This window comes from Geotrypetes seraphini, chromosome 5, assembly GCF_902459505.1.
Source record: "Geotrypetes seraphini chromosome 5, aGeoSer1.1, whole genome shotgun sequence".
NCBI lineage: Eukaryota > Metazoa > Chordata > Amphibia > Gymnophiona > Dermophiidae > Geotrypetes > Geotrypetes seraphini.
The window spans coordinates 214,290,471-214,317,238 of record NC_047088.1 but is presented as its reverse complement, the minus strand read 5'-3'; the positions used below and the strand labels follow the sequence as shown (position 1 = coordinate 214,317,238).

The window sequence follows — 26,768 nt, the reverse complement described above, 5'->3', positions numbered from 1 at the left end:
GCCGCTTTTCAACCTGTCAATCTGTTTGAGGACATCCTCCCGACTTACCTCTATATGCCCCAATTTTTCGGCCTGCTCCCCACTCGTGAGCTCCTCTGAGTCCGGTATATTGGACGTGTCCTTGCTCGTGAAGACCGACGAGAAGAACGTGTTCAACCTCTCAGCTACCTCTTTATCCTCCTTAATCACTCCCTTCCTGTCCCCATCGTCCAATGGCCCCACCTCCTCTCTCACTGGTTGCTTCCCCTTTACGTAACTGAAGAATGCCTTGAAGTTTTTCGCCTCCCTGGCCAGCCCCTCCTCGTATTTCCCTTTTGCTTTTCTAACCTCTCGGTGGCATTCCTTTTGGCATTTCCTGTGCTCCTGGTGATTTTCCTCCGTTGGATCCCTCTTCCATTTCCGGAAGGACACTTTCTTGTCACTGATTGCCCTCTTTACTTCAGGTGTCATCCAAACCGGGTCTTTTGACCGCTTGTTCTTGCGGCCTTTCCTGAAACTGGGGATGTATATTTTTTGCGCTTCCTGCAGGGTGTCCCTGAGAAGAGTCCAGGCGCTCCCTACAGTCTCCATCCTAAAGCCGTTCCTGAGCTTCCTCCCCACCATTTTCCTCATAGCAACATAGTTCCCTTTCCTGAAATTGAGCGCAGTTGATGCGGTCCTCCCCACTATGGGTGACCCCCTTTCTAATGTGAATCTGATCACGTTGTGTGATCACTGTTGCCTAGTGTTCCTCCCACTTCTACCCCTCTTGCAGGCCCCCCTAATCCGTTAAGGATGAGGTCAAGAGTAGCACCCCCTCGCGTCGGTTCCTTGACTAGTTGCTCCATGAAGCAGTCCCTCACAGCTTCTACGAATCCTGCTTCCCTCGTGGAGTTGGAGTGACCCATACTCCAGTCTATCCCCGGGTAGTTGAAGTCCCCCATCACTGTTACACTTCTAGTCCTGCATTCCTGTCTCAGTTCTGCTTCCAAGTCGTGTCCTATTGCTTCTGACACACCAGGTGGGCGATAATACAGCCCCAGCTTTATGTCTGCACTCTTCTTTCCCGGTAATTTGACCCATAGCGATTCCAGCTCCACTGCCTTTGTTGCCGTATCGATCCCAATCGAGTAGATATAGTCCTTTATATACAGCGCCTGTAGAGCTTGTTTCCTACATGCAAGATTTTACATTTCTCTACATTAAAGCTCATCTGCCATTTATTTGCCTACTCTCCCAGTTTGTTCAGGTCCCTTTGTAAATCTTCACAGTCCTCTTTAGTCCTAAACCCACTAAAAAGTTTTGTGTCATTTGCGAATTTTTTAACTTCGTACTTCGTCCCTGTTTCTAGGTCATTAATAAATACATTGAACAGCAATGGTTCGAGTACCGACCCCTGCGGAGCACCACTCATGACCCTTCTCCAGTCCGAGTAGTGGCCCTTCACTTCCTACTTGATCCATCTATGCACCTCTCCTTCTACCCCGTGGTTCTTCAGTTTCTGTAGTAGGCGTTCATGGGGTACCTTGTCGAAGGCTTTTTGGAAATCCAAGTATAGGATGTCTAGGGGGTCCCCTTTGTCCATTTGTTTGTTAATTCCTTCGAGGAAGTGCAATAAGTTCGTTAGGCCTTTCTGTTTTGATTTATAGAATTATTATGGTAATCGTTCCTTTCTTCCCTTGTTCCTTAACAAAATTGGCTTGTGAAGTAATAGCACTTACAGACAAAACTTGTCCATCAACTATGTTAATATTATAGTATCACTTTAGTTTAGTTCATTTTATTTAGCTTATGCTGAAATGTTCTCTTTGGGTGTGTGTTGCTATTCTGCGGTCTTGCCAGTAACACCCACTAAGTACTTTCCAAAGCATTTGTTTTTTCTGAACTTCATGCAAAAGTTGAGCTATTTGGCTGCCTTTAGGTCCCCAAAAGACCAAAATATAGTTAGGGCCAAGACTATCATTTGTATGCATTGTAGTTGGCAAATAAGAACTTCTTAGCCAGTTGCCCTATTTACCTTTGCTGGAGACTCAAATTTTTTACATTCACTTTTTTTTTTCTGGCCTTCATTTTATGTTTGTTACTGACTTACTTTTCAACTTACCTGTAAACATCTGAGTTGTTGTTCAGAAAGGAGTAGGAGAAAGCTGGAACACAGGATACTTGTTTAGGGCCTGATTCTGTATGGGATGCCCGGTCTCAGCAGCCACTTAAGCGGATTTTGAGAATTGCACACAGGCGTCCTATATAGAATTACGTCTGTCCTGATAGACAGATGCCTAGTCCGACACAACCACCCCGATTCTCTAACCAGCGTCCATGTCGCAGACGCTGGTTAGAGAATCACGTTGTTGCTGAGCTGATTGCAGCAGGGAATCCCCCAGCCGTGAAGAGGAATGCCCATTCCCTCTTCTGGCATGCCACACTCCCCCCCCCCCCCCAAATGTCCCCGGTAGGAAGGATTCCTACTCCCTCCTTCCAGACCCACCCCTTCCCATGAAGATCACTGGCAGGAGGGATGCCCACTCCTTCCTGCTGAAACCCCTCCTGAAGACATGCCCCCACCTGACACCCTAAGCCAACCCGTATCCCCCTGGTATCTTTCTCTCAGTCTGCTTGGAGGGATGCTTACTTCCTTCAGCTGGCTGATCTGCCTTCACAGAATGGTGTGATTTCCCGTTCCTGATGAATCCTGGGATGCACCAGGGAGGGGCCTAAGGCCCTGACTGGCTCAGGTGCCTAAGGTTCCTCCCATAGGTGGGGTCTGAGATACCTGGGCCAATCATGGCCTTGGGCCCCTCCCTGGTGCATCCCAGGATGTACTGGGAGTGGCCTAAGACTCCAATTGACTATATCTCTTAGGTCATCCTCCCAGAATGGCACTGGGAGGGAGACCTAAGGTTCTGGTTAGCCCAGATGCCTAAGTCCCCTCCTATGGAAGGGGGTCTTGGGTGCATGGGCCAATCAGGGAGGGGAAGGCCCGCCATTTTGTGGAGACAGGCCTGCCAGCCAAAGGGAGTAAACATCCTTGTTGGTGGCCTGTGAGAAATGGGGGTGTCGGGGTGGAGGCATGCCTTCAGCAGGGATTCCTGCAAAAGGGAGTGGGCATCCATCCTGCTAGAGATCTTGGGGGGGGGGGGGATGGAGGGGTTCTGGCAGGAGGGAGTGGGCATCCTCCTGCCAGTGATCTTTGGGGGTGGGGGGGATTTCTGGAAGGAGGGAATATGCATCTCTTCTGCTGGGGGATGCCTCAGAAGGTGGCAGCAGGAGGAATTGGACACTCCTCCTGCCGCAGACTGTTGGGAGGGTTCGCCGTTGTGGCAGGAAGAATTGGGCACTCCTTCTGCCGTGGACATTCAAGGGGGGCCTTCATGGTCAGGAGGAAGTGGGAATCGGTCCTACCGGCCATCTTCGTGGGGTGGGGTTGGGTTCCCTGCTTCAGCCGCTAAACTGTTTGTGGCAGAGAGATTCCCTTGCCATTATCTGCTCAGCAGTTGTGTCTTATTTGAAATGTAGACCAGCATTTTGCTGGCCTACATTTAAAGCGCCTATTTTAGCCCTAGGGAAATGCCTAATGTTGCCTAATGCCATTTCCGGGCGAAACCATGCCTATGCCTAGTCTTGGGCGAGCTTAAGTGGCCCTACGTGTTTCCCTAGGCTCGCGAAAACGACTATAGTTTAGGTGACCTGCCTCGGCGGGGGGGGGGGGGGGGGGTGTTAAACGTGCATTTCGATTGGCTGGTTAGACAGCAGTAGGGCATCTACTGCCGCTAACAATCAGGATGCTGTTTATAGAATTAGACCCTTATGGTTTGTTTATCTGATGTGTGTTGTAGCTTATAGTACTGCATCAATTTGGCTCAGAGTTGGCATGGGGGTCTAAAAGATTTGGCGGGAGGTCTAATGATTGTTTTTTGTGTTGGAGTAAAATTAGAATTTAACAACTTTTGGTCTTGATACTCTGTACTGGGGTGTTTTTTTTTTCCTTCATAGGAAGGAAAACCATATTATAGCCAGTGTATAGATTAATTTTATATTCACTTTGTATATTTGAAAAAACAGACTTATTGATTAATATTCTCAGCTTGAGAAGGAAAAATCAGCGTTTCTTAGTAAAGATAGTGAGGTACACAAGGGTCTCTAGTGTAGTGTTTGTACAAGTCTAAAAACTTTGACTGCTTGGGAATTGGGTTGATCTGAATTTTCTGGATTCTCGGGTAGTAATTTTAAAATTCAAATTTAAGAAAGAATAAAGATGAACAGGTAAATTTTGTTGATTTATTCATTAAATTCAAACTTCAATTATTAAAACAGGTATATTTATAGAAAACCATACAAAGAAACGTAAATAGCTTCTCATTCATTTAGATCACAGTAGGAAAGGGGAACTAGGAATCAAAAACCAAAAGAAGATTGTACTGTAAAAGAAAAAAACAACTACTCTGCTTGTCCCTTCTCTACAGTCTTATTTGTTGTCTGCACTCGATTCCAAGCATTCCCAGCCTTAATGGCACAGATTCAAAGTACTCTTCTGCATTCCATTTCAATGTCCTCTGTCTCCCACTTACCCCTTACTGCTATCAATTGGCTTTGTAAATGCAACTGTAAAGACAAATCAATGCTAGATTTGCCCATCTTGCCCCATATGATGTAAACTTTCTGCATCTGAGGGAGTGGTACTGGCAGACCTAGGAGGCTGTATTGGGCAATCTGTCTTTCTAATCTATTTATTTATGTCATGTAAATGGGTCATTCCTTAGCATTGGAACATTTATTTAGGAAATGAAGCAACTATGAGCTTGGGAGTCACTTGTGTGACTTGATTCAAACTTTTTTCTCAGTGGAGAAACAGTTTGTTTACCTGTAGGGCATTCTCCATAGAAATCAGGCACATAGTCCCACTTGGCTCTTAAAGTTGATCATGAGCTTTGAACACACCGGATTGTGAGAAGGGCAGTGAATGCTCAATTTACACTAGTTCTGAGCTGTTCTTCTTGGCACTTTTGGATAATATCCACTTGTGTGCCTGATGGAAAACATCTGTTTATAGATAAGCAGCTTCATTTTCCCTCTTATGAATGATCTAACATGGTGGTTACTATATGGTGAATTCTAAAATCACAAAATTCAGGGTTATGTTGGTCTTATACAAATTGACTTGTTTCTTAGTGATTGTACGCTTATGCCTTTCTGTGCATAAAGTCAATTGCTAATTTTGCTTTTGTATACAGAAAATGCAGTCTAAACCTTCAAGGATCCCTCGTAGGATAACTGTCCAGCCTTCAAACACTCCACCTCTAAGTGCTAGAGAGCTGCATGGAGGAGGCAGAGGACCTACCTCAAATGATGTGTACTACAAGAGAGAGAATTCAGTGAGGCTGTAGTTATGTTGGTCTTATATACAAGTTGACTTGTTTCTTAGTGATTGTACGCTTATGCCTTTTTGTGCATAAAGCCAATTGCTAATTTTGCTTTTGTATACAGAAAATGCAGTCTAAACCTTCAAGGATCCCTCGTAGGATAACTGTCCAGCCTTCAAACACACCACCTCTAAGTGCTAGAGAGCTGCATGGAGGAGGCAGAGGACCTACCTCAAGTGATGTGTACTACAAGAGAGAGAATTCAGTGAGGCTGTAGTTATGTTGGTCTTATACAAGTTGACTTGTTTCTTAGTGATTGTATACTTATGCCTTTCTGTGGATAAAGCCAATTGCTAATTTTGTTTTTGTATACAGAAAATGCAGTCTAAACCTTCAAGGATCCCTCGTAGGATAACTGTCCAGCCTTCAAATACTCCACCTCTAAGTGCTAGAGAGCTGCATGGAGGAGGCAGAGGACCTACCTCAAGCGATGTGTACTACAAGAGAGAGAATTCAGTGAGGCTGCAATCAAATTATCAGGTAGTGCATTGTAAATCTTTCTATATTCCCTCTCATCTAAACATTGAAATAAGTTCACTTAATTTAAGCAAACAGTGTAGAAATTTTACAGTAGCTCATGTACATGTAGTTCTATGAGATGACATTTGGCTCAAAAGATTAACATATAAATAAAGCCTTGGAGAAGCAAAATAAAATCCGTCATCAAATGAGAGGATTTTTCTTGCACTTCTAATGATGTAAAGCTTGTTATCCCAGGACAAGCAGGCATCCTATTCTCAACATGTGGGTGACATCATCCACGGAGCCCGGATGCGGACAGCTTCGCAAGCATGCGCGAGTGCCTTCCCGCATGAGCCGAGAAAGTCTTGTTTTTGACGCTCTGCGCTAGAACTCAGTTTCTAAACTTTGTGCCTTCTCTCACCGCGACTCATGTTTTGTTATTTTTCAGGTCGCTGTGTTTTTTTTTGTGCATTTTTCATTTCTAAAAAAAAACCCAAACTTTAATTTTATTCTTTTTGGCCCGGCGGAGCCTGCTTTGTGGCTTCTGCCACCGGGTTTCGAGTTTTGCTGAAGCCATCTTTTCGTCTATGTCCAGGCCTGTCACAGGCTTCAAGAAGTGTAGCCATTGCCAGCGCGCAATCTCCCTCACTGACCCACATAGGTGGTGTATTCAGTGTTTGGGATCTGACCATCGTCTGGACTCGTGTACTCGCGGTGCTTCAATCTGAGCACGCAGTGTCATCAAGTTCAAGTGGAGAAACTCTTTGGTAGAAAGGATCTCCTTGCTCTGACCTTGACCTCGCATCCGGTCCATCTGTACAGGAGTTCCGCCTTCTGCCTCAACCTCAGCCTCATCCTTGATCAAGCCTGACTGTTAAGGACCTCATCCTTGAATAAATCTGCTAAGTCTTCTGATAGACGCTTGCCTCGCTGCCTCCCTCAAGTCAGGTGCTAGCAGTGGTAATCAAGCTGCCTAGAAGCATGTCTCCAAGTCGAAGAGTCAGTCTTTCCTTGAAGACTGTTGCTGTACCAAAAGTGCCAGATCCTCCAGTCTCGGAGTCACATTTGGAGGCTCTGATCCAGATCATTTTGGATTGTAAGTTGGGCAATATCCTTGCCAAACATACTCCTACCTCGACTCTGCTTCCTGCAGTCCAGCCTGAGCACTCAGCAGTAACACCTGGAGTTGAGTCCTTGGCTGAGCCTTGAGCTGAATCTCCTCACTCTATACAAGGAGTCGAGTCCTTGTCAGTGCCTCGAGATGCATTGACACCAGGAGCTCAATCTCGATCTCCAGCCCTCGTTCCTCGCTTAAAGCATCGCCCTTCCCGAGGCATAGGACAAAGACTCCTCGACTTTCTTCTCAGCGAGACCTACCTGGTTCGAGGCACAGTTCTCCACATCAGTCAAGGCATCCATCAAGGCACAGATCCTCTTCTCAAGATATGCCTCATCTCTCTACACCTCAAGGCTATTCGAGGCTTTCTATTTCGAAGTTGAGGACACCACCTCCATCTGCTTCTCCTGCGAGGGTTTCTTCTCCTAGCGAGTCGTTTATATCTGCATATTCAGGTCTCAGGTGTGAGTACTCCAGGGAAGCCTCGCCTTCGTTCTCTGCTCTTCGAGGCGCTTCGAGGTCACCTTCCCCTCGAGGTCAGCCCACCTTGAAACATATCCTTTTCTTCTTTCCTATGTCAAATCAAGTTCAAGTTTCAAGTTTATTAGCATTTTTGATTAATCGCTTAATCATACTTCAAAGCGATGAACATAAATAAAAAACATTAAAAATTACAATATTAAAGAGTAATACAATATTTAACATAGACTTAAAAACAAACCAGACTATACACAAACTTCACAAACAAGATAAAAGGGAGAAAGGGATTTGAACTACAAAGTATTATAAAAAGAAGTCAGGGAAAAAACACAAGGTAGGGGATATAAAATTCATTAATCAAAATCAACATAATTAATAAATCCAAGGTTGAGAATTATCACTCAAAAGCATCTTTGAAAAGAAATGTTTTTAAATTAGTCTTAAATTTATCAATATTGTGTTCTTCTCTCAAATAGATTGGAAGAGAGTTCCAGACTTGAGGGGCCGTAACGGAAAAAATAAATTGTCGTCTAGTATTGATGATCTTGAGAGAAGGAATTGTCAATAAATGTTGTTCGTTTGACTGTAATATTCTATTCGAGGAGTAAGGAATTAATGATTTAAAAATAAATGCAGGAGTTTTAAAGAGTAATGATTTGAAAGTGAGTAAGCATAATTTGTAAGTTATTCTATGAGATACCGGAAGCCAATGGGCATTCTTAAGAAGTGGTGTTACATGATCAAATTTCTTTGTTTTTGTTATAAGCTTGATGGATGTATTTTGTATAATTTGTAAACGTCTAATTTCACTTTGTGCAATTCCTTTAAAAAGGGCGTTACAGTAATCAATTTTAGAAATCACCAAAGAGTGGATAAGAATATTAAGTGATTTAGAGCAGAGGTATTGTGAAAGGGATCGAATTTGACGAAGTCGATAGAAAGACGATTTGATAGTACTACCAATGTGATCATGAAAAGTTAATTTATTGTCAAAAATCACTCCTAGGATTTTAATGGTATTAACCGATTGCAGAGGAATATTTTTTATAGAAATAGGGGCAATAAGTTTAGGAGTTTCTTTCCATGGGAAAAGCATCGTCTTTGTTTTTTCAATATTAAGAGCTAACCTGTTTGTATCTAACCATTGATGAATTTGTTCAAGTTTATTGTTAATCGCTATGATATCCAAAGAATTGCTGGGGTCCAAAGGATGTAGGAGCTGAATATCATCAGCGTATGCAAATACATGAAAACCTATAGATTGGCAGACGGTCCTCAAAGGGGCAAGAAAGATATTGAAAAGTAGCAGGGAAAGGATAGATCCTTGGGGAATGCCATGAGAAATTAGTGAACTTTTGGAGTTTGAATCATTAAAGGAAACAGTAGAAGTACGATCTGAGAAATAAGATACAAACCAGGAGAGAACTTGGTCAGCGATACTAATTGAATAAAGTCTGTTTAATAAAAGTTGATGATCTATAGTGTCAAAGGCCGCAGAAAGGTCAATATTCTCTGATTCCAAATAAACTACTGAGTATTTAGAAGAAATGGGTATGTCTCAACCTCCTGTGGAGTCTTTTAAAATACCCATTAATAGACTTCTTTCTCAAACTTTCAAGAGGAACCTCGGAACACCTTATTCCATTCCTGCTGTACCAAGCAAGCTGGAATCCTGTTACAGAATGGTTCATTGCAAGGGCTTTGAGAAATCTCAATTATCCCATCAATCCCTTCTCGTGGAGTCCTCTCTGAAAAGGACCAACCCTTTCAAGGTTTATGCCACTGCCCCCCTGGAAGAGAGGGCAGGACCATGGACAAGTTTGGACGCGGTTTGTATCAGAATTCTCTGATGGCAACTATGGTTTTGAATTACAATTTTATCTTCATTTCTTATTTCAAGCATTTGGATGACACACTGCCTGCATAGTTCAAGTATGTTCCTCAACACCGACTTACAGGTTTTCAGAATACCATTACCACTCTAAATCAACTCTGCATGCATCTCCTTCAATCTTCCTATGATGCATTTGAGCTTTCCTCAAAGGTCACTGCCTTCTCAGTGGCCATGCGCCGGCTTGCCTGGCTTCGCACTGTTGACGTGGACCCTAATCTTCAGGATCGCCTCGCCAACATTCCTTGTCAAGGCAATGACTTGTTTGATGACTCCCATCGAAGAGGCTACTAAGAAGTTGTCTGAACATGAGAAGTCATTTGCTTCCATCATTCGTCCTAAGCCTAAGCCTTACACCTCTAAGGGCTTCAGGCCTCTACCATCTTACTAGCAGCGTTTCCCATAGAGGGCAGCTCCTTAAACCAGAATGCCTCCCAAGAAACAACCACAGCAACAGAGGCAGCAGAAACCTCGGACTCCTGCTGCTCCTAAGGCCTCTCAACCTTTTTGACCGTCTAGTACAGAGCAAAACCTCCATCGTTCTGCCTCAGTCCTCTCCCATTCCCATTGGAGGTCATCTCCATCTTTTTTCCAATGCTGGGAGATCATTACGTCAGACCTCTGGATGCTGTCCATCATCAGGGAAAGATACTCTCTTCATTTCATCCAGGTTCGTCCAGATCTGCCTCCAAGAGAGTATCCTTCCAATCCATCCCAGACCTCTCTTCTTCTTCAGGAAGCTCAAGCTCTGCTCCATCTCTGTGCCATCGAGGAAGCTCCCCCGGAACAGCAGAGCAGGGAGTTTTTACTCCCATTACTTCCTAGTTCCGAAGAAGACGGGTGATCTGCGACCCATTTTGGATCTCGGAGCCCTCAACAAATTTCTTGTCAGAGAGAAATTTCGGGTGCTGTCTCTGGCATCATTATATCCCCTTCTAGATCAGAACGATTAGTTATGTTCTCTAGATCAGTGTTTTTCAACCTTTTTTGGGCAAAGGCACACTTGTTTCATGAAAAAAATCACGAGGCACACCACCATTAGAAAATGTTAAAAAATTTAACTCTCTGCCTATATTGACTATATATAAAGTAATTCTCTTGAATAGGAATCAAATAAACACAAAGAAAGTATTTTATAATTACTTTATTACGAAATAAAAATTATAAAATACTTTATTCAGTGCGAAACCTGGGCCTGTTTGGCTGAACACAAAGCTGATATTCTGGCTGGAATCGAAGAAAGACACACACGTAGCTCTTCGTCAACAGCTCTCAGTCTCTCTCTGTATTTGGTTTTTATAGCATACAAAAATAGACAAATATACCCTCCATCCTTTTTATTAAACCACAATAGCAGTTTTTAGCACAGGGAGCTGCGCTGAATGCCCAGCGCTGCTCTTGACGCTCATAGGCTCCCTGCGCTAAAAACCACTATTGCGGTTTAGTAAAAGGTGACCATATTGTAAAATATAGACAGCAGATATAAATTCAGAACTGTGCATAGTAAGTGAAGGGAAGTTTTCATCTCTGGGAATTTACCCAGTTAACTATTAAGTTATTTGGGCAAATTCCTTTGAAAACTGTGGTAATACTGCCTCCACTTTGCTAAATTTAAAATAAAATCATTTTTCCTACCTTGTCTGGTGATTTCTGGTTGCACTTTCTTCTTCTGACTGTGCATCCAATCTTTCTTCCCTTCTATCAGCCTGTATGCTTTCTCTCCTCCACACCTCATTCCCTCCCCCAACTTTTTCTTCCTCTCTCCCTGACCTTTCTTTCTTTCTTTCTGTTTCTCTTCTTTCCTTCTGTTTCCCTGCTTGCCCCCTTTCTTTCTTTCTCCCTGCCGTTCCCCAAGCCACTTGCCGCTGCCATCGGGGAACAGGACCCACCAATGATAACAGGCCCCAAAGCCGACGCCGACGCATGCTCTCCCTGACGTCAATTCTGCAATCGGAGAGGAAGTTCCGCCCAGCCAGGCAGCGATTGGCTGGCCCGAACTTCCTCTCCGACTGCAGAATTGACGTCGGGGAGAAGAAGACTTATCGGCTCGATAGATTAGATCGCCAAGACAAAGTGAGTCCTGGGTGATCGACTCACTTTGCCTTGGCGAGCTACTGGCGCCCCTGCCTCGGGCCCCCTGTCAGCTCCGGGCCCGGCGGCCCTGCGGCACACCAGGCAACATCTCGCGGCACACTAGTGTGCCGCGGAACAGCGGTTGAAAAACACTGCTCTAGATCAGTGGTTCCCAACCCTGTCCTGGAGGACCGCCAGGCCAATCGGGTTTTCAGGATAACTCTAATGAATATTTTAAGGAGCATATTTGCATATAATGGAAGTGAGAGGCATGCAAATCTGCTCCATGCATATTCATTAGAGTATCCTGAAAACCCGATTGGCCTGGCGGTCCTCCAGGACAGAGGTTGAGAACCACTGCTCTAGATCTCAAAAGGCTTACACCGCATTCATCCAGCCTCTCGACAGTTCCTCAGATTTCAGGTGGGAAATCTGCATTTCACCTGGCTTCATCTCCAAGAGTGTTCACCAAGTGCCTAGTTGAGTAGCAGCAGCTTACGGAACCATGGCTCCAGGTGTTCCATATCTGGATGAACTGGCTCATCATAAGATCAAAATCTCAAGGGTTATTGTAGCGACCCTACGGACTAAGTGGTTCCTACAAAGTTTGGGGTTCGAAATCAACTTTCCCAAATCCCAGCTACAGTTCATCAGAGCTGTCCTGGACACTGTCTGACTCAAAGCATTCCTTCCTCAACAACGTCAGGATGCTCTCATTCATTTCTGCCACAAAGTGTCTTCCTTGGCTACAATTTCAGCAAGACACATGATGGTTCTCCTAGGTCACATGGCCTCGATAGTTCACGTGACTACCTTTGCCAGACTTCACTTCAGAATTCCTCTACACCCTGGAATCATCAGTGGGCGCAGGCTGCGATCCATTCTCAACATATTACAGTAAACTCCTTTCGTTGAGACAGTTTCTCCACTGGTGGATGTTCTCTTCCAGTCTCTCCAGAGGTTTACTGTTCAAACATCCCCTCATCAGAAAGGCCTCACAACAGATTCCTCGACCTACTCTTGGGGGCTCATCTCGACGGTCTCCATACTCAAGGCCATTGGTTCAGCACAGATCGGTGTCGCATCAATCTGTTGGAACTCGGAGCGATCTTCAATGCTCTAAAAAGCTTTTTCAGCATCTTCTTCACGACCAGGTGGTCCTCATTTGGACAGACAACCAAGTAGCCATGTACTACATCAACAAGCAGGGAAGAACAGGATCTCTCCCTCTTTATCAGGAAGCTCGAAAGGGTGAGGGACTGGGGCAATCTATCGCAACACCTTCCTGAAAGCAATCTACATTCAAGGAGAGAAAAACTGTCTGGTGGGACAAATTGAGTCTTCTTCTGCAACCTCACGAATGGACACTCAATTCCTCGCCTCTTCATCACATTTTTTCTCAGTGGGGAACTCCTCAGATAGATCTCTTTGCGTCTCCCCACAACAACAAACTACCTCAGTTCTGCTCCAGGATATACTCTCCTCATCGCCTCGAGGCAGATGCTTTCCTTCTGGAATGGACGAATCAGTTTCTCTATGCATTCCCTCAATTTCCTCTGATTCTCAAGACTCTTGGCAAACTCAAACAGGAACATGCCTCCAAACCCCTAGAAACTTGATCCTCTGTTCACCATCCGACCAAGTAAGCATTCCCACAACCTGGGGTAAAAGACATACAACAAAAACCAAGACAAGCTTACAAAGACCTCAGACATCATATAAAATACTATCAAATATAGCTACTACCCCCATCCCCCTCAAAAAAACCACAATAGCATGTTCATACTTAAATATACGATCGGTAAGTCCAAAAACAGAACTAATCAAAGACTGGCTGATAAAAGATGATCTAGGATGCCTCTTCCTTACAGAAACCTGGCTCACATCTGATACAGACCCACACATTATAGAACTCTGCCCTAACGGATACAAAATTGAACTAATATGCCGAGCTAACAGAAGAGGAGGAGGGATAGCAATCATAGTAAAAAACAACTTCAACATCAAAGTACTAGCCAAGCACTCCACCCCTCATTCAGACCTTCTAGCCTGCCAACTTTCTGACTCCACCCTTTACAGGAAATCTAAACTGCCTTCTATGCTATATCACCCCAGGAAAATGGAATACCACCAAACAAGACCTAGAAGAGTTCAGTCCTCCAGAACTCTCTTTCCTCTACAAATAATCTGATCCTTGGTGATTTAAACCTCCACCTAGAAGACCACACCTCCAAACAAGTAGTAGATATTCTATCATACCTCAATACCCTATCGTACCAGATCCTCAATCCTGAACCAACACACGAAAAAGGTCATCAACTCGATATTGCAGCATACTCATCCCCAAACCTCAATACACAAAACATCCAAATCACCAACGGCGCTTGGCAACCCACCCTATGGTCGGACCACTATAAATATACAATTTCACCATCAAATGGCAGCAAAACAAAAATAAACTCACTCCTCCAAAACAAGCTTTATGATCAGACAGAAAATCGACCCCAACACATTCTGGAGCGCAGTGGACCCAGCATTAGTTTCCAGTAACCCTAGTGAATTCATAAACACCTGGCGGTCTCTCAGCGGAATCGACCTTGAATAAACTAGCACCACTAAAAGCAAAAAATAAAATATGTAGACAATCAGACAAATGGTTTGACATCGAACTCCTACAACTAAAAAGGAAATGTAGACAACTAGAAAGGGCATGGTTAAAACAGAAACAAGATAACACTAAACAGAATGGAAAATCCAAATCAAGCAATACAAAATCAAACTGAAGGAAAAACGTAAAGACTATTACTCCAACCTCATAGGCACCGACAAACCAGACACAAAAAAACTTTTCAACCTAGTAAAAACCCTTACCGACACCAAACCATGTCTAGCCACCCAGGGAAACCTAACACCTACAGCCTCCCAATTAGCAGACCACTTCAAAAATAAAATCATCTCAATCAGAACAACATTCAATAACTCACAAAACAACATAGACGAGATTCTAATAAAACCCATAACAGATGAATCCATATCAGCAGACAGATCCTGGACCGACTTCCCCACAATCCAGTGGGCTGATCTGGACAGGCTATACAGAAAATATTGCAAATCCTCATGTGATCTGAACAACTGCCCACCATACCTACTAGCAACAGCTTCCACCAACTTCAGAGCTAGCTACATATTATGGCTGCAAACCACACTCAGGGAAGGCCAGTTCCCACCTGACCTTGGTGAAATCATAGTTACGCCTATACTGAAAGACCCCAAAGGTCTAATAGACAGCCCATCGAACTACAGACCAATCGCTTCAATTCCAACATACGTCAAAATAATAGAAGGGCTAGTAGCACAACAACTGTCCATGTACCTAGATGCCCACAAACATCCTACATCCATCCCAATCCGGATTCAGAACCAACCACAGTACAGAAACTCTTCTGGTATCTTTACTAGACATAGCTAGAAGACACCTCAGCCAAGGACACAGACTGCTAATCATCCAATTTGATCTCTCGGCTGCATTCGATCTGGTGGACCATTCCATACTTCTCCAGATACTAGACGCAATTGGAATTCAGGAAAAGTTCACAACTGGTTCCAAGGCTTCCTTAAAACTAGAACATATAGAGTCAAATCAAAAGACATTCTATCAGAACCATGGACCAATCCATGCGGAGTGCCACAAGGCTCTCCCCTCTCTCCCACACTCTTCAACCTATTCATAGCTTCCCTAGGCACCACCCTGGACACCCTAAATATTACTTCCTTCAGCTATGCGGACGACATAACCATCCTCCTTCCTTTCGACATCCACAATCCAACCTCCACAGGACGCCTGAAAACAACACTAGAAACAGTAGAAAAATGGATGACAAATCATAAGTTGAAGCTGAACCCAGACAAAACTAAATTCCTAATGCTAGAGAAGGACAAAAAACCATCCCTAACAGAACTGGAAGTAAACTCAATCAAGTACCCAATACAAAGCTCCCTCAAAATCCTGGGTATACATCTAGACAGATGCTGCACAATGCAAACACAAATTCATAAAATCACCCAAAAAGCATTCTTCACAATGCGAAATCTAAGAAAAATCAGAAATTTTTTAAAAAAAGACCAATTCCGGATCATTGTCCAATCTCTTGTGCTGAGCATTGTAGACTACTGCAACAGCCTTTACTTACCTTGCCCTATCAACACAATAAAAAAACTGCAGACCATCCAGAACACAGCCCTCAGACTCATATACTCACTCAGCAAACATGACCACATTACTAATGCATACTTAGAATCTCACTGGCTACCAATAAGAGCAAGAATACAATTCAAACTCTACTGTCTCATTTTCAAAGTAACCCACGGCACGGCACCTAGTTACCTAAAACAACCGCTTTCACTACTACCTCTCACCCAGAAGAAGGAGAACGCAGAACATCTTCACCTTCCCACCTCTCAACGGAACTCGTCGTAAGAAACTTTACGACAACCTTCTAGGGACACAGGCAGCTAAAATCGACTCTGACATCCTAGAATTACTGATCAAAACAGACATAAAAGATTTCCGTAAAGAAATAAAAACACTATTGTTCAAAAAATATCTCCCATCACTCTAACCTCCTCCCAACGAGTTACCAATCAACACCTTCAGAAATACCCACCTATAGTATCTCCTTGTCTGTGAATTAGAATGTACTGTAACTCTTCTACACTACACCTGATTTAACTTGATTCAATCGATATATATTATCTCCTGTGATATGTATTATCTTCTGTGACATGTATTATCCTCTGTGTTATGTACCATTCTGTTAAATTGTTGTATCATAATTCTTTACCGTTCCTGTAATCTACTCTTATCCTGTAATGTAATTCTACTGGAATTGCCCAGACATCTTCTATATTGTAATCCGCCTAGAACCGCAAGGCACAGGCGGAATAGAAATCCCTAATGTAATGTAATGTAATGATTCTCCTTGGTGGCCCAGACAATTCTGGTACTCCCTTCTACTTCAACTCAGCACCAGGGAGCCTCTACTTCTACCAGTATTTCCCTCTCTGTTTACACAGAGTCAGAGGTCTCTGCTTCATCCCAATCTGCAGTCTCTACACCTGACAGCTTGGTACCTCTCAACCTAACTGCCACTCTACAGTTTCTCAATCTGTACAGGACATTTTAGAGGCTTCTAGGAAGCTTACCACTAGACAATGCTACAATCAGAAATGGACTAGATTTTCTGCTTGGTGCACCATTCATCACAAGGAGCCTCAATCTTCCTCCTTGTCTTCAGTTTTGGATTACCTGTTCCACTTATCACAATCAGGCCTCAGATCCATATCCATTCGAGTCCTCCTCAGTGCAATTGTTGCTTTTCATCAGCCTATCGAAGGGAAACCCCTCTCAGCTCATCCCGTGGTTTCCAGATTTATGAAAGGTCTTTTCAATGTCAAACCTCCTCCAGTGGTTTGGGATCTCAATGTTGTTCTTGCTCAATTGATGAAGCCTCCTTTTGAACCAGTGGATTCGGCTCACCTTAAATATCTCACTTGGAAAGTGGTTTTTCTCATTGCTCTTGCGTCTGCTCGCAGGGTCAGTGAGCTACAAGCTTTAGTAAGACCCACCTTCACAGTATTTCCATCATGACAAGATGGTCCTCCGTATTCATCCTAAATTCTTACCTAAAGTGGTTTCAGAATTTCATCTCAACCAATCAGTTGTCCTTCCAGTGTTTTTTCCAAAGGCCTCATTCTCATCTTGGAGAAACAGCTCTTCATATTCTGAACTGTAAGTGTGCTTTGGCTTTATACTTGCAAACGCACTCAGCCACATAGATCTGCTCCTCAACTTTTGTCTCCTTCGATCCAAACAAGTTGGGACATCTGATTTCCAAGCGCACCATCTCCAATTGGTTAGCGGCTTGCATCTCTTTCTGCTGTGCTCAAACTGGACTGCATCTATAGAGTTGAGTCACAGCCCACAAAGTCGGAGCCATGGCGGCATCAGTAGCTTTCCTCAGATCTACTACTATTGAGGAAATCTGTAAAACTGCCACTTGGTCCTCGGTTCATACCTTCACATCTCATTATTGTCTGGATGCTTTTTCCAGACGGGATGGCCATTTCAGCCAGGCAGTATTACAAAATTTATTCTCCTGAAATGCCAACACTCCCACCATCTCATTCTGGTTAGCTTGGAGGTCACCCACATGTTGAGAATAGGCTGCCTGCTTGTCCTGGGATAAAACGGTAAGTAATTGTGCAACAGGTGTTATCCAGGGACAGCAGGAAGCTATTCTCGCAACCCACTCACCTCCCCTGGTTGGCTTCTCTACTGGCTATCTGAACTGAGGGGACACATGCTCTGCGTCGGGCGAAAAGGCACTCGCGCATGTGCAGTGCGGCAGTCGCGTACTTTCTTAAGTTCTTTAAGCAAGTCTGCTTGTGAAGCTGTCCGCATCTGGGCTCCGTGGGTGACGTCGCCCACATGTTGAGAATAGCTGCCTGCTGTCCCTAGATAACACCTGTTACGGTAAGTAGTTTTGCTTTTTTGTACTACCTGTCTGTGGGAGATCCTGGTCAAGTTTTCCAGGAACCCCCTTGTTCATCTTCACACAAACAGCACCAACACATGTGAAAAAAGTATAAGGAAAACTTTTTTTATTTCTTTACTCTGCTGAGCCTGTTCTCTCACAGGTTCAGGGGAAGCAGCATCATTCAAAATAAATGGTTCTCCTCCATACGCATGAATATATTGGTACAACAAATTGGGCTTACCTCAGCCACGTTTCACTGGTACCTCATAAGTATTAGTCTGTTTCCAGAGCTGTATATCAGCTCATGTCCTCTCCCTCTCAGGGACCTCTCCTGGATAGTCTGTTTCTCAAGGCTTATATCAGCAGGCTTGTATCAGCCTCTAGCTATGGAAGCCTCATCTCACTCTGGGACCTCTCTGAATGGTCTAGTGAACATACTAAAGAATAAATTGATAGAAAGAAACCCAACAATAGCTAAGAGCTTGAGTATGGATGGTTTCAACTTACAGTAAAATAGTTTTGACACACCATTTACCAAAGTTGCAAAAGTTATTTGCGGTTTTTCAATATTCACGGCTATGTTCTGCCCACATCCCCCGTGAATATGGAGGAAGAAGTGTAGGATATTCTGTGCAGTCTGGCTGGCCAAAGGGCTCCCGGGCTGTGTGGATTTTCTTTTTGTTAGGAGGGTAGAGATGGGGTTCTCTAACTTCTGGCTGATTGAGAGGGGGAGCCCTAGGAGAGCAAGGGCCTGGAACTGACTGGTTTGTCAGAGCAGGGTCTTGGTGGCCCTGAGGGTGGGATAGTAAGCATGAGACATTTTGGGCTGCCTGATTGCACTGCCCAGGAACTGGTTCTGACAGTCAGGCTGTAGCATGCAGCCTGAGAATGCACAGAACATGAACTCCCTATTCAAAGCTCCCTCGCTGCCTATCCTCCCCCCTTCAATTTCTCCCCAGACTATGGCAGAGTTCTTCTACAAGATAAGGATTCAGAATGTTCACATTGAGCTCTCAAATAAGCTGCTTCTCCCCTCCCCTCCCTAGAAATTTTTCCAGCCGGGTGGCATGAAAAAGGAGCCGGGGTGGGGCAGTATGGGGAAATTTGGTGTGGGGAAAATTAAATGTGTATTATTTTACTAGTTTAATTTTTATTAATTATTTCCCAATGCTCAATATGACTTCCTTTTTTAAGGTTTGACACTTATGCCAGAATATTTTTATTAAATTTAAGAAGTATCCAATTCTAGAAGTGAATAAATAGATATTGCCCTCTTCAAATGTATAAAAGCAGTGTTCTTCAACCTTTTGACACCTATGGACCGGCAGAAATAAAATAATTATTTTGTAGACCGCACCAGTCCGCAAGACCGGCAGTTGAAGAACACTGGGCTAAGTCGTGGGCCAGATCCCGCCTATTAGAGAATGACACGGTGGCGGTTTACCCGCGGCCACCGCATTTTAGCCGCGGGTCACCCGCCGAAAACGGGGAAGAAAACTAGCAGTCGCTGCGGCAAAGGGGACAAGGCCATTCACCGCCCGCGGGGCGGTGAATGGTCTTGTCCCCGCAGTGAGGCATGAAGGATCGCGCGGTCCCCGCAGCTCACACCCGCCTGCCCAATCGATTCTAGTGTTTAGCCAGCTCTCTCCCTTCTCCTCACCTAGTTTGTAGATTTTCTTTTTCGGCGACCCACACGCTATCAGAGAGCCGCGCACTGCGCGGCTGCTCAGTGTTCAATCTTCTGCTCTGAACGCAACCGAAACAGGGAAGTTTGCAGCAGAGCAGAAAATTGAACACTGAGCAGCCGCGCGTGCGGGTCGCCGAAAAAGAAAATCTACAAACTAAGGTGAGGAGAAGGGAGAGAGCTGGCTAAACACTAGAATCGATTGGGCAGGCGGGTGTGAGCTGCGGGGACCGTGCGATCGCTAGTGTTCCCGGGCTCAAATGGAAGGAGGGAGTGAAAGGGAAAGAGATTCTGGGCCAAGGGGATGAAGTCGGAAAGAAAAACCCACAGCAGGAAAGAAAGGGAAGGACTGGCAGGTGAGCCAGATGCTAGAAGCAGGGGGGGGGGGAGAAAGAGGGGAAAAAAGCTAGATGGGGTTGAAAAGAAGAGACACACTGGTATGGAAGAGGAAGATAGGGGAAATCTGGACATAGGAAGGTAACAGAAAGAGGGGAAATTATGTGCATGGGGCATAGGGACAGAGACATAAAGGGGACATGCCATGGGGATGGTATATGGACACAGGGGGGGCAATGACAGATACATAGGGGAAATATTAGAAAATGGAGACAATAGGAGGCACAGAAGCGAGATGGTTTGTGGGAGTGGGACAGGGACCGAGCTTGCAGGCTCCAGTGGCTTGCACAAATTACATTGTAACGTGCCATGAAAATAAGAGGAAGGAAGGTAGATAGGCCACGCGAGAGGAGCTGGAAGGGTAGTAGAAAGGAACAGATGGTAAAGGAGGGAGGGAAGGGTGGTGGTGGAAAGGAATAGAACAGACATTGAAGGAGGGTGGAGAGGAACAGACCCCCAAGGGAAATGTGGAAGACAGTGGGAAGAAGACAGATGCCAGACTATGCGGGAGCGGAGGGAAGAAGATAGGTGCTAGACCAATTGGGGGGGGGGGGTTAAGGGAGAGGCACAGTAACAGCAAATGGAAGACGCAGAGAGAAGACACACAGTGGATGGAAGGAATTCAATGAGAAGATGTGAAAGCAGAAACCAGACAACAAAGGTAGAAAAAAAAAATTATATTTATTTATTTATTTTTGCTTTAGGATAAAATAGTATATTAGTTGTGTTGATAAAAATTTATAAACAAAGCCCTGCCAGCTGAACATCTCTTTCTCTAGTTCAGCAGCAGGAACTTTGATTTATAAGAAAGGAATAAGCTAAATATTACAGTACTAAGGCTTATATGGATGCAGCGGGGACGGTGACGGGGCGGTGAATGGGATGGCAGTGGCGGTGACGGGGCGGTGAAAGGGATGGCGGTGACGGGGCGGTGAAGGGAACGGCGGTGACGGGGCGGTGCAGAGGATGGTGGGCCGGTGACGGGGCGGGGATGGGGACAGATTTTTTCCCCGTGTCATTCTCTACCGCCTATCTCCAACCAATCTCTGCTCCAAACCCCGCCCCCATAATAGTACTAATTGTAACACCATTTTTTCCATTCATTTTTCATATATACACACACACAATATAATCGTATTAACAACACATAATGGTTAACCACAAAATTAAACTACACAAAGCACACTATATGTTTCTCAAATATTAATTCCTACCAGAACACAGATAACCCCATGCAAATAAGGGACAAAAAACTAAAAGTACTAATATATACAAACAAACCCTAAGATGCAAGACTCTGCCTGCAGTACAACCCCAGAGAAAAAGAAACAAATGCATTTCTTCCTGAACAGACAGCAGATGTAAATCAATCACTAAATTCAAAAATAAAATTATTCCCCCTACCGTTGTTGTCTCCCTCCCTCCCTGCTGTGCCTTGCTTTCTGGTCTGTTCCCCGGTGTTATCTTCGGGCCGTCTCCCTCTTCCTCAGTGCTGCAGTGCACAAAGCCGTGGGCAGCGGCTCCTCGCGGGTCCTGCGTCTCATCTGAAAGCCTTCCCTCTGACGTTGCAACTTCAGAGAGAAGGCTTCCAGTTCAGACACAGGACACACAAAGGAGCCTCTGCCCACGGCTTTGTGCACAGCAGCACTGAGGAAGAGGGTGCAGGCTCGAAGACAACGCCGCATCGATCACACCGTGGACCAGTGGCTGAAGAGCACTGTCTGGGACCTGATGCATGTGCCGGCCCTGTGGACTGCACCGGTCCATGGACTGGCAGTTGAAGAACACTGGTATAGAGGTTTAAAAAAAGGGAAATACGTTTAATGAAGTCATTAGGTTCAGTCTAGCCATTTATTTATAAGAACATAAGAATTACCTCTGCTGGGTCAGACCAGTGGTCCATCGTGCCCAGCAGTCTGCACTTGCGGCGGCCCTTAGGTCAAAGAACATAAGTGAATGTCATTGGATAGCCCAGTCATAACACCTGAATCTAACAGAAAATCAGTGTCAGGAGTGCAAGATTGCTATAATCCTCAGTCAAATTGAAACAAGAATGGCAAAAACTACACCATCCCACTGTGCAAAATTAGTAGACACCTATTATACTAGTACAGAACTCGGAATAATCTCCCACATTTTATTACACTGGCCCTTAAGGACTGATTGCTGGAAAAGGATGAAAAATAATGAGTATGGTACAAGTCTAGGGCAGGGAAGAACAAGGGAGAATTCTGCTTAAGAATTATTACAATTAAAACATACAGGATTTTACACAGAACTTTTATTTTTGCATAAACTCCCAGGAAATATTCCTTGCACAGCTGTGACCTTAACACAAAATGTCATTGTGAAGTGGCATACTGTATGAACCCAAGATAATTCAAGGCATTGTCCCATTTCAACTTCACTTTCTTACCCTTCTGCTGCTAACCTACTCAGACTCTCAAGTGTAGCCCGACCTGATTACACCAGTTACTTCTCCTTTCCATGTTAAAAAACAAACAAACAACAAAAAAAAACCCCCACAAAGTCACGTTGTGAGGAGTTACCCCGGCTTTCCGCAGCGGTTTTTCATCCTCAGAGAGCTTGAGCTCCCTTGCTTCTGCCAGCATATGTTCTGCTCCTTCAGTTGCCCTTCGGTGTTGATGTCGGGTGAGTGTTTTTCTTCCTTTCGCGGGGTCTGGTTTTCGGTGCGGTAGCGTTTTGGGCTCCTGCAGGTGTTGGCAAGGGGCTTGGTTGATGGTCTGACCCACTCCGCCGTAATTTAGGCGCTCAGATGGTCTGTCTTCGCTCCTCTATAGAGAGCTCCGGTGGAGAGGTATATGGATTTTTTCCCGCACAGGTGAGTGGCGGCCACTTTTTCCCTCAGGCGTTGGCAGCCATTTTGGTTTGCCTGCAACGGCCGCATGGAGCACATTTTGTCCGCTGTCACTGAGGTGTTCAGGCTGCTTCCGATATAGTGTTCCTGGGGGCCGGTTGCTGTAGCAGTTCACCTTTCTCGGCGTACTCGATGTGCAGTAGTCAGGACGCTGGATCGGGTGCTCTAGGGTGCCGACGGTCCTTCAAGTCTTCTCTGCCGGTAGTTAGTCTTCGGCGCGCTGGCAGCGGCGGTTGTGCCTATGTGCCCTGAACAAGCCGCATAGTTTTCCTGTCATATAGCTGGTTTTCTTCCTCAATGGGGAGTTGCTTCCCGCTGTTTATACCCTCCCTGTATTTTATACCGGGATGGAAGTTTGATTTTGACTTTTTTATTATTCTTCACTGTTTTGAAAGCGAGGGTGATATATTTCCTTTCTCCTGTGGAGGTTAGGTGCTGTTTCCAAGTCTCTGTGTGTGGGTTCACCGGTGGCTGGGGATATTTCTTTGTGGGCATGGCCTCCTGCGTGTTCTGCCCTTTTGCTGCTCCGCTCCACTACTTTTCGGTGGTGGGCTGTGTGAGCCTGTGACTGATTTTTTATAGTAATGTGGGTATCATAGTATGGGCAGGGACCTGCTATAATGCCGGTCTTATGGGAAGACCTTTGCCTGGTCTGGCCTTGGTTGGCCCACTTTCTTTTGGTTTTGGTGGTTGAAGCTGGGGCTGATGGCAGTAAGTGGCCGAGTTGTCCTGTCGTGCGGTGCGTTAGTAGGGGCGCCATTTGGTGTAGGTTACAGTGCCCGGGACCGCGGTGCCGTGTCTTTCCGCTGAATGCATTGCGGTGCTCGGTTTGCTAGTTTGCCTTTTTCTGTTAACACGGTCAATGGGCCGGTTTCCACCTGTGGTTGCTTGCTATATTTCAGGGCTTTCTACCTAGCGTATCTCTGGCTGCTTCTGGGGTCATGGCTATTTCACTGTCCTTGCGGTTGTTGGCAGGGCTGCCTTGTTCAAGTGCGGGGTATGTGGCTTCCTCTTACTGGTGCAACACTTGTCGCTTGACGCGGGCGAGGCTGCTTGTGCCTATGCTATGGGTTGGGCCTTCCCTTTGGTGTTTGTTGCTTGTGGCACTGTTATGGGGGTCCTATGTTTTTCCTCTTTTCTTTCAGTCGCGTAGTCCTTGGGGACTTTGGTGGAAGCTTTTGTCCACATTTATTTGGGGCACGCTGAGGTCCTGTTTCTGCAGTTGCGCCTGCTTAGATTCTGTTTTACATTGTGTGAGCTCGCATTTCATATCTATGGCTCTCGATGCCTTGCCATATACTCTCCCCTTTAGTCTTTTTCACCTGATTGACGGTGTCTCTCATTTGCTTATGGGCTTCTTTTTTATGTTTCCAGCCTATTTTCCTTTGGGTCTTGGGGTGGTGCACGAGATGTCCCTGTGTGCTGGTTTCATGTTCTCTATTTTCAGCATTTCTCCCTTTCTCTGGAGGCTCCTATATGGACTTTTGGGTTCTAGAGCCTTTTCAGGCTAGCCTATCAGGTTGGCACAGCTATATCATGGCCTCCAGCTGTAGACATGCCAGTATACCGAAGTCGCCTAACTCAATGGGCAGTTGATCTGGCAGCCTGGCACAGGAGGGGTGACTCCGTGACGAGACCAGACCCTGTCATCATGGGAGAGGGGACATTGAAGGTACCTTTTTCAGTGTACCCTCGTACGACTCTGTGCCTCATTTGCATGTTGCCCCAACGATTTCAACTTCCTTTGCTGGGCGCCACTAGGCTTAGGGGTGTTCTGTCTCCCTCCTCTTCCTTACGATACAAAAAAAAATAAAAAAAAATATATATATATATATATAAAATAAGATTTTCCCTCCTGTCCTTTGGCAGTTTTCTAGAGGTCATTGTTCCCCTATAGAGGACACCGAGATTGTTTCTCTTCTCTCGCATTGTCACAGGCCTCAGTCTTTCTTTTATTCTGGCTAATGGCATGTTCATGCATGATAGTCCAGCATTTTTTCACCTCTTGATTTAGGCTTGGTTATTATCTTGGTATCTCCTTTCTCTCCTTCCCTTGGGGTTTGGTGCTTTGGTTGTGCCTAGCCTTCCCTTTTTCATTCGCTTGTGGTTGTTTCTTTCTGGCTGACTTATTTCTCTGTTTGTGTGCCTGGGGCTCGAACGGTTGCAGTTTATGGCTGGTTTGTCTCCTAGCCAGTTCTTCAGCGGTCATTGGTGTTTATCTACCCTGGTGCACGTGTGGTGCAACGGGGACTTTGTGGCGAGCAGTGCACTTTTTAGTCTACTGTCTGGAAACCACTTTCCCGTTCCTCCTTTTCCTATGGGTAGAGTCTCCTGTGCCACACTAGGTATGGTACCTCCTTTCTCCCTTTTCTGATGCAAAGGGGTTTCTCTTGCGGATGAGTCTCCTGTGCCGCTCTTTTGGAATAAGAAGGGGATTCTCTTTTTGTCTCCTGTATTCCATTTTAAGGATTCCTGCTGTGCCGGCTGGTGCTGGGATGCCTGTTATGAGGGGTGCATGTAAGATTTGGCTTCTCCTGTCTTGTGGCTGGCTTACACGCCATAGACACGGTTGGTCAGGGAAGTGGTCACTCTGGATGTTGCTCCATTCAGTGGCTGTAGCTATTTGTTTCGATCTATCTTGGGGATCTTGTTACTGTCTTACCCTACTGGTAAGACAGTTTTTCAAATTTATTCCTCACATTAAATATGGGTTCATGCGTTTTGCTCGAATTTTCTTCATTATTGCTTGAGGCTTGCCCTTGGTGGCCTGCCCTGGGGTGGACAGCATGCTCCTCTATGAGTTTTGTGATGGCTCTTTGGTGTGGGCACTCTCGGGTGATCTGGCGTATTGCTTGGGTCCGACTATGTTCTCTGTCTCTCTCCAGGGGCAGTCGCTGCCATCACTGTCACTTTGGGCATCATCTGTAGGGCTGTTGCACTCAACATGGGAATGGCCGCATGGGTGCTGACGGCCACTGCAGGGGACAAGGTTGATCTTGTTCACTCTTCTACAGTGGGTGGCCTCCGTTTATTCTTTCCACGCCTTCCTGGTGGACTCATCTTTCTTTCTTCATTTTTTGGTCCGTGAGGCTAGCTGGGTCTAGCTGACTCTCCCTTTTCTCTGGGGTTTGGGTCGGTTGACCTTGGTATCCGCTTACCTGTTTCTCTTACCTTGTTTTCTGTAGCCAACTCTGTGGTGAGGGCGATTCTTCTGGACTTTCTCTTTATCTCTAGTTTGTCTCACTTATTGGTTACCTCTGATGAGTGAGGTTTCTCCGACTGCATGTGGTCCCTTCCTTGCTGGGCTGTTTTTTTGCAGAATAGCCCTGGTAGTATTCTATACTCTCACGACGCATATCATCTAGTTAGTCTGTATGGCTCTCCTTGGACCTGTGTTTGTTTCTCTCCAGTGGTTTCTACTATTCACGTTTCCGTTGATTTAGTTCTCGCTTTCTTTGTGATTTCTGGAGTCTGACTTGGCGCCCTTCAGTGTGCCTCAGCTGCTAGAGGGGGGAGCCTGGCCTCTTCTGTAGCTTTCTATGTGTGGGTGTGTGAATCCTTTCCTCTCTTTGGTGAGGATTTCTTCTTTCATGGTTCCGCAGTTTGACTCTTTTTGGAGGGCTCTTGGTTTACTACTTTGAGATGGCTCTACTTTGGGTTGTGACCAGTGTTCCCGCTAAGCTGCGCTGGGGTGCGCTCACGCACAAAATATTACCTCGCAGCGCACAAGTTTCTCGTCACAGCGCACACAGTGTAGAGCACAGTTCTTCAACCGCCGGTCCGCAAACAAAATCTTGCCGGTCCGCGAAGGATTCGGTCCCCGCCGCAACGAAAGGCCGGCGTCAGCTGACT

General features: G+C 45.3%; 1 protein-coding gene across 1 annotated transcript in view; it reads left to right on the top strand.

Moving 5' to 3' along the window:
* Positions 1–26,768, top strand: part of MARCHF7 (membrane associated ring-CH-type finger 7) — a 171,302-nt gene that overhangs the window by 14,291 nt on the left and 130,243 nt on the right. Inside the window, exon 2 of the mRNA XM_033945076.1 lies at positions 5,715–5,879. Within this exon, the coding sequence (XP_033800967.1) occupies positions 5,718–5,879 (162 nt within the window). The 5' untranslated portion in view covers positions 5,715–5,717. The remainder of the gene's footprint in view (positions 1–5,714; positions 5,880–26,768) is intronic.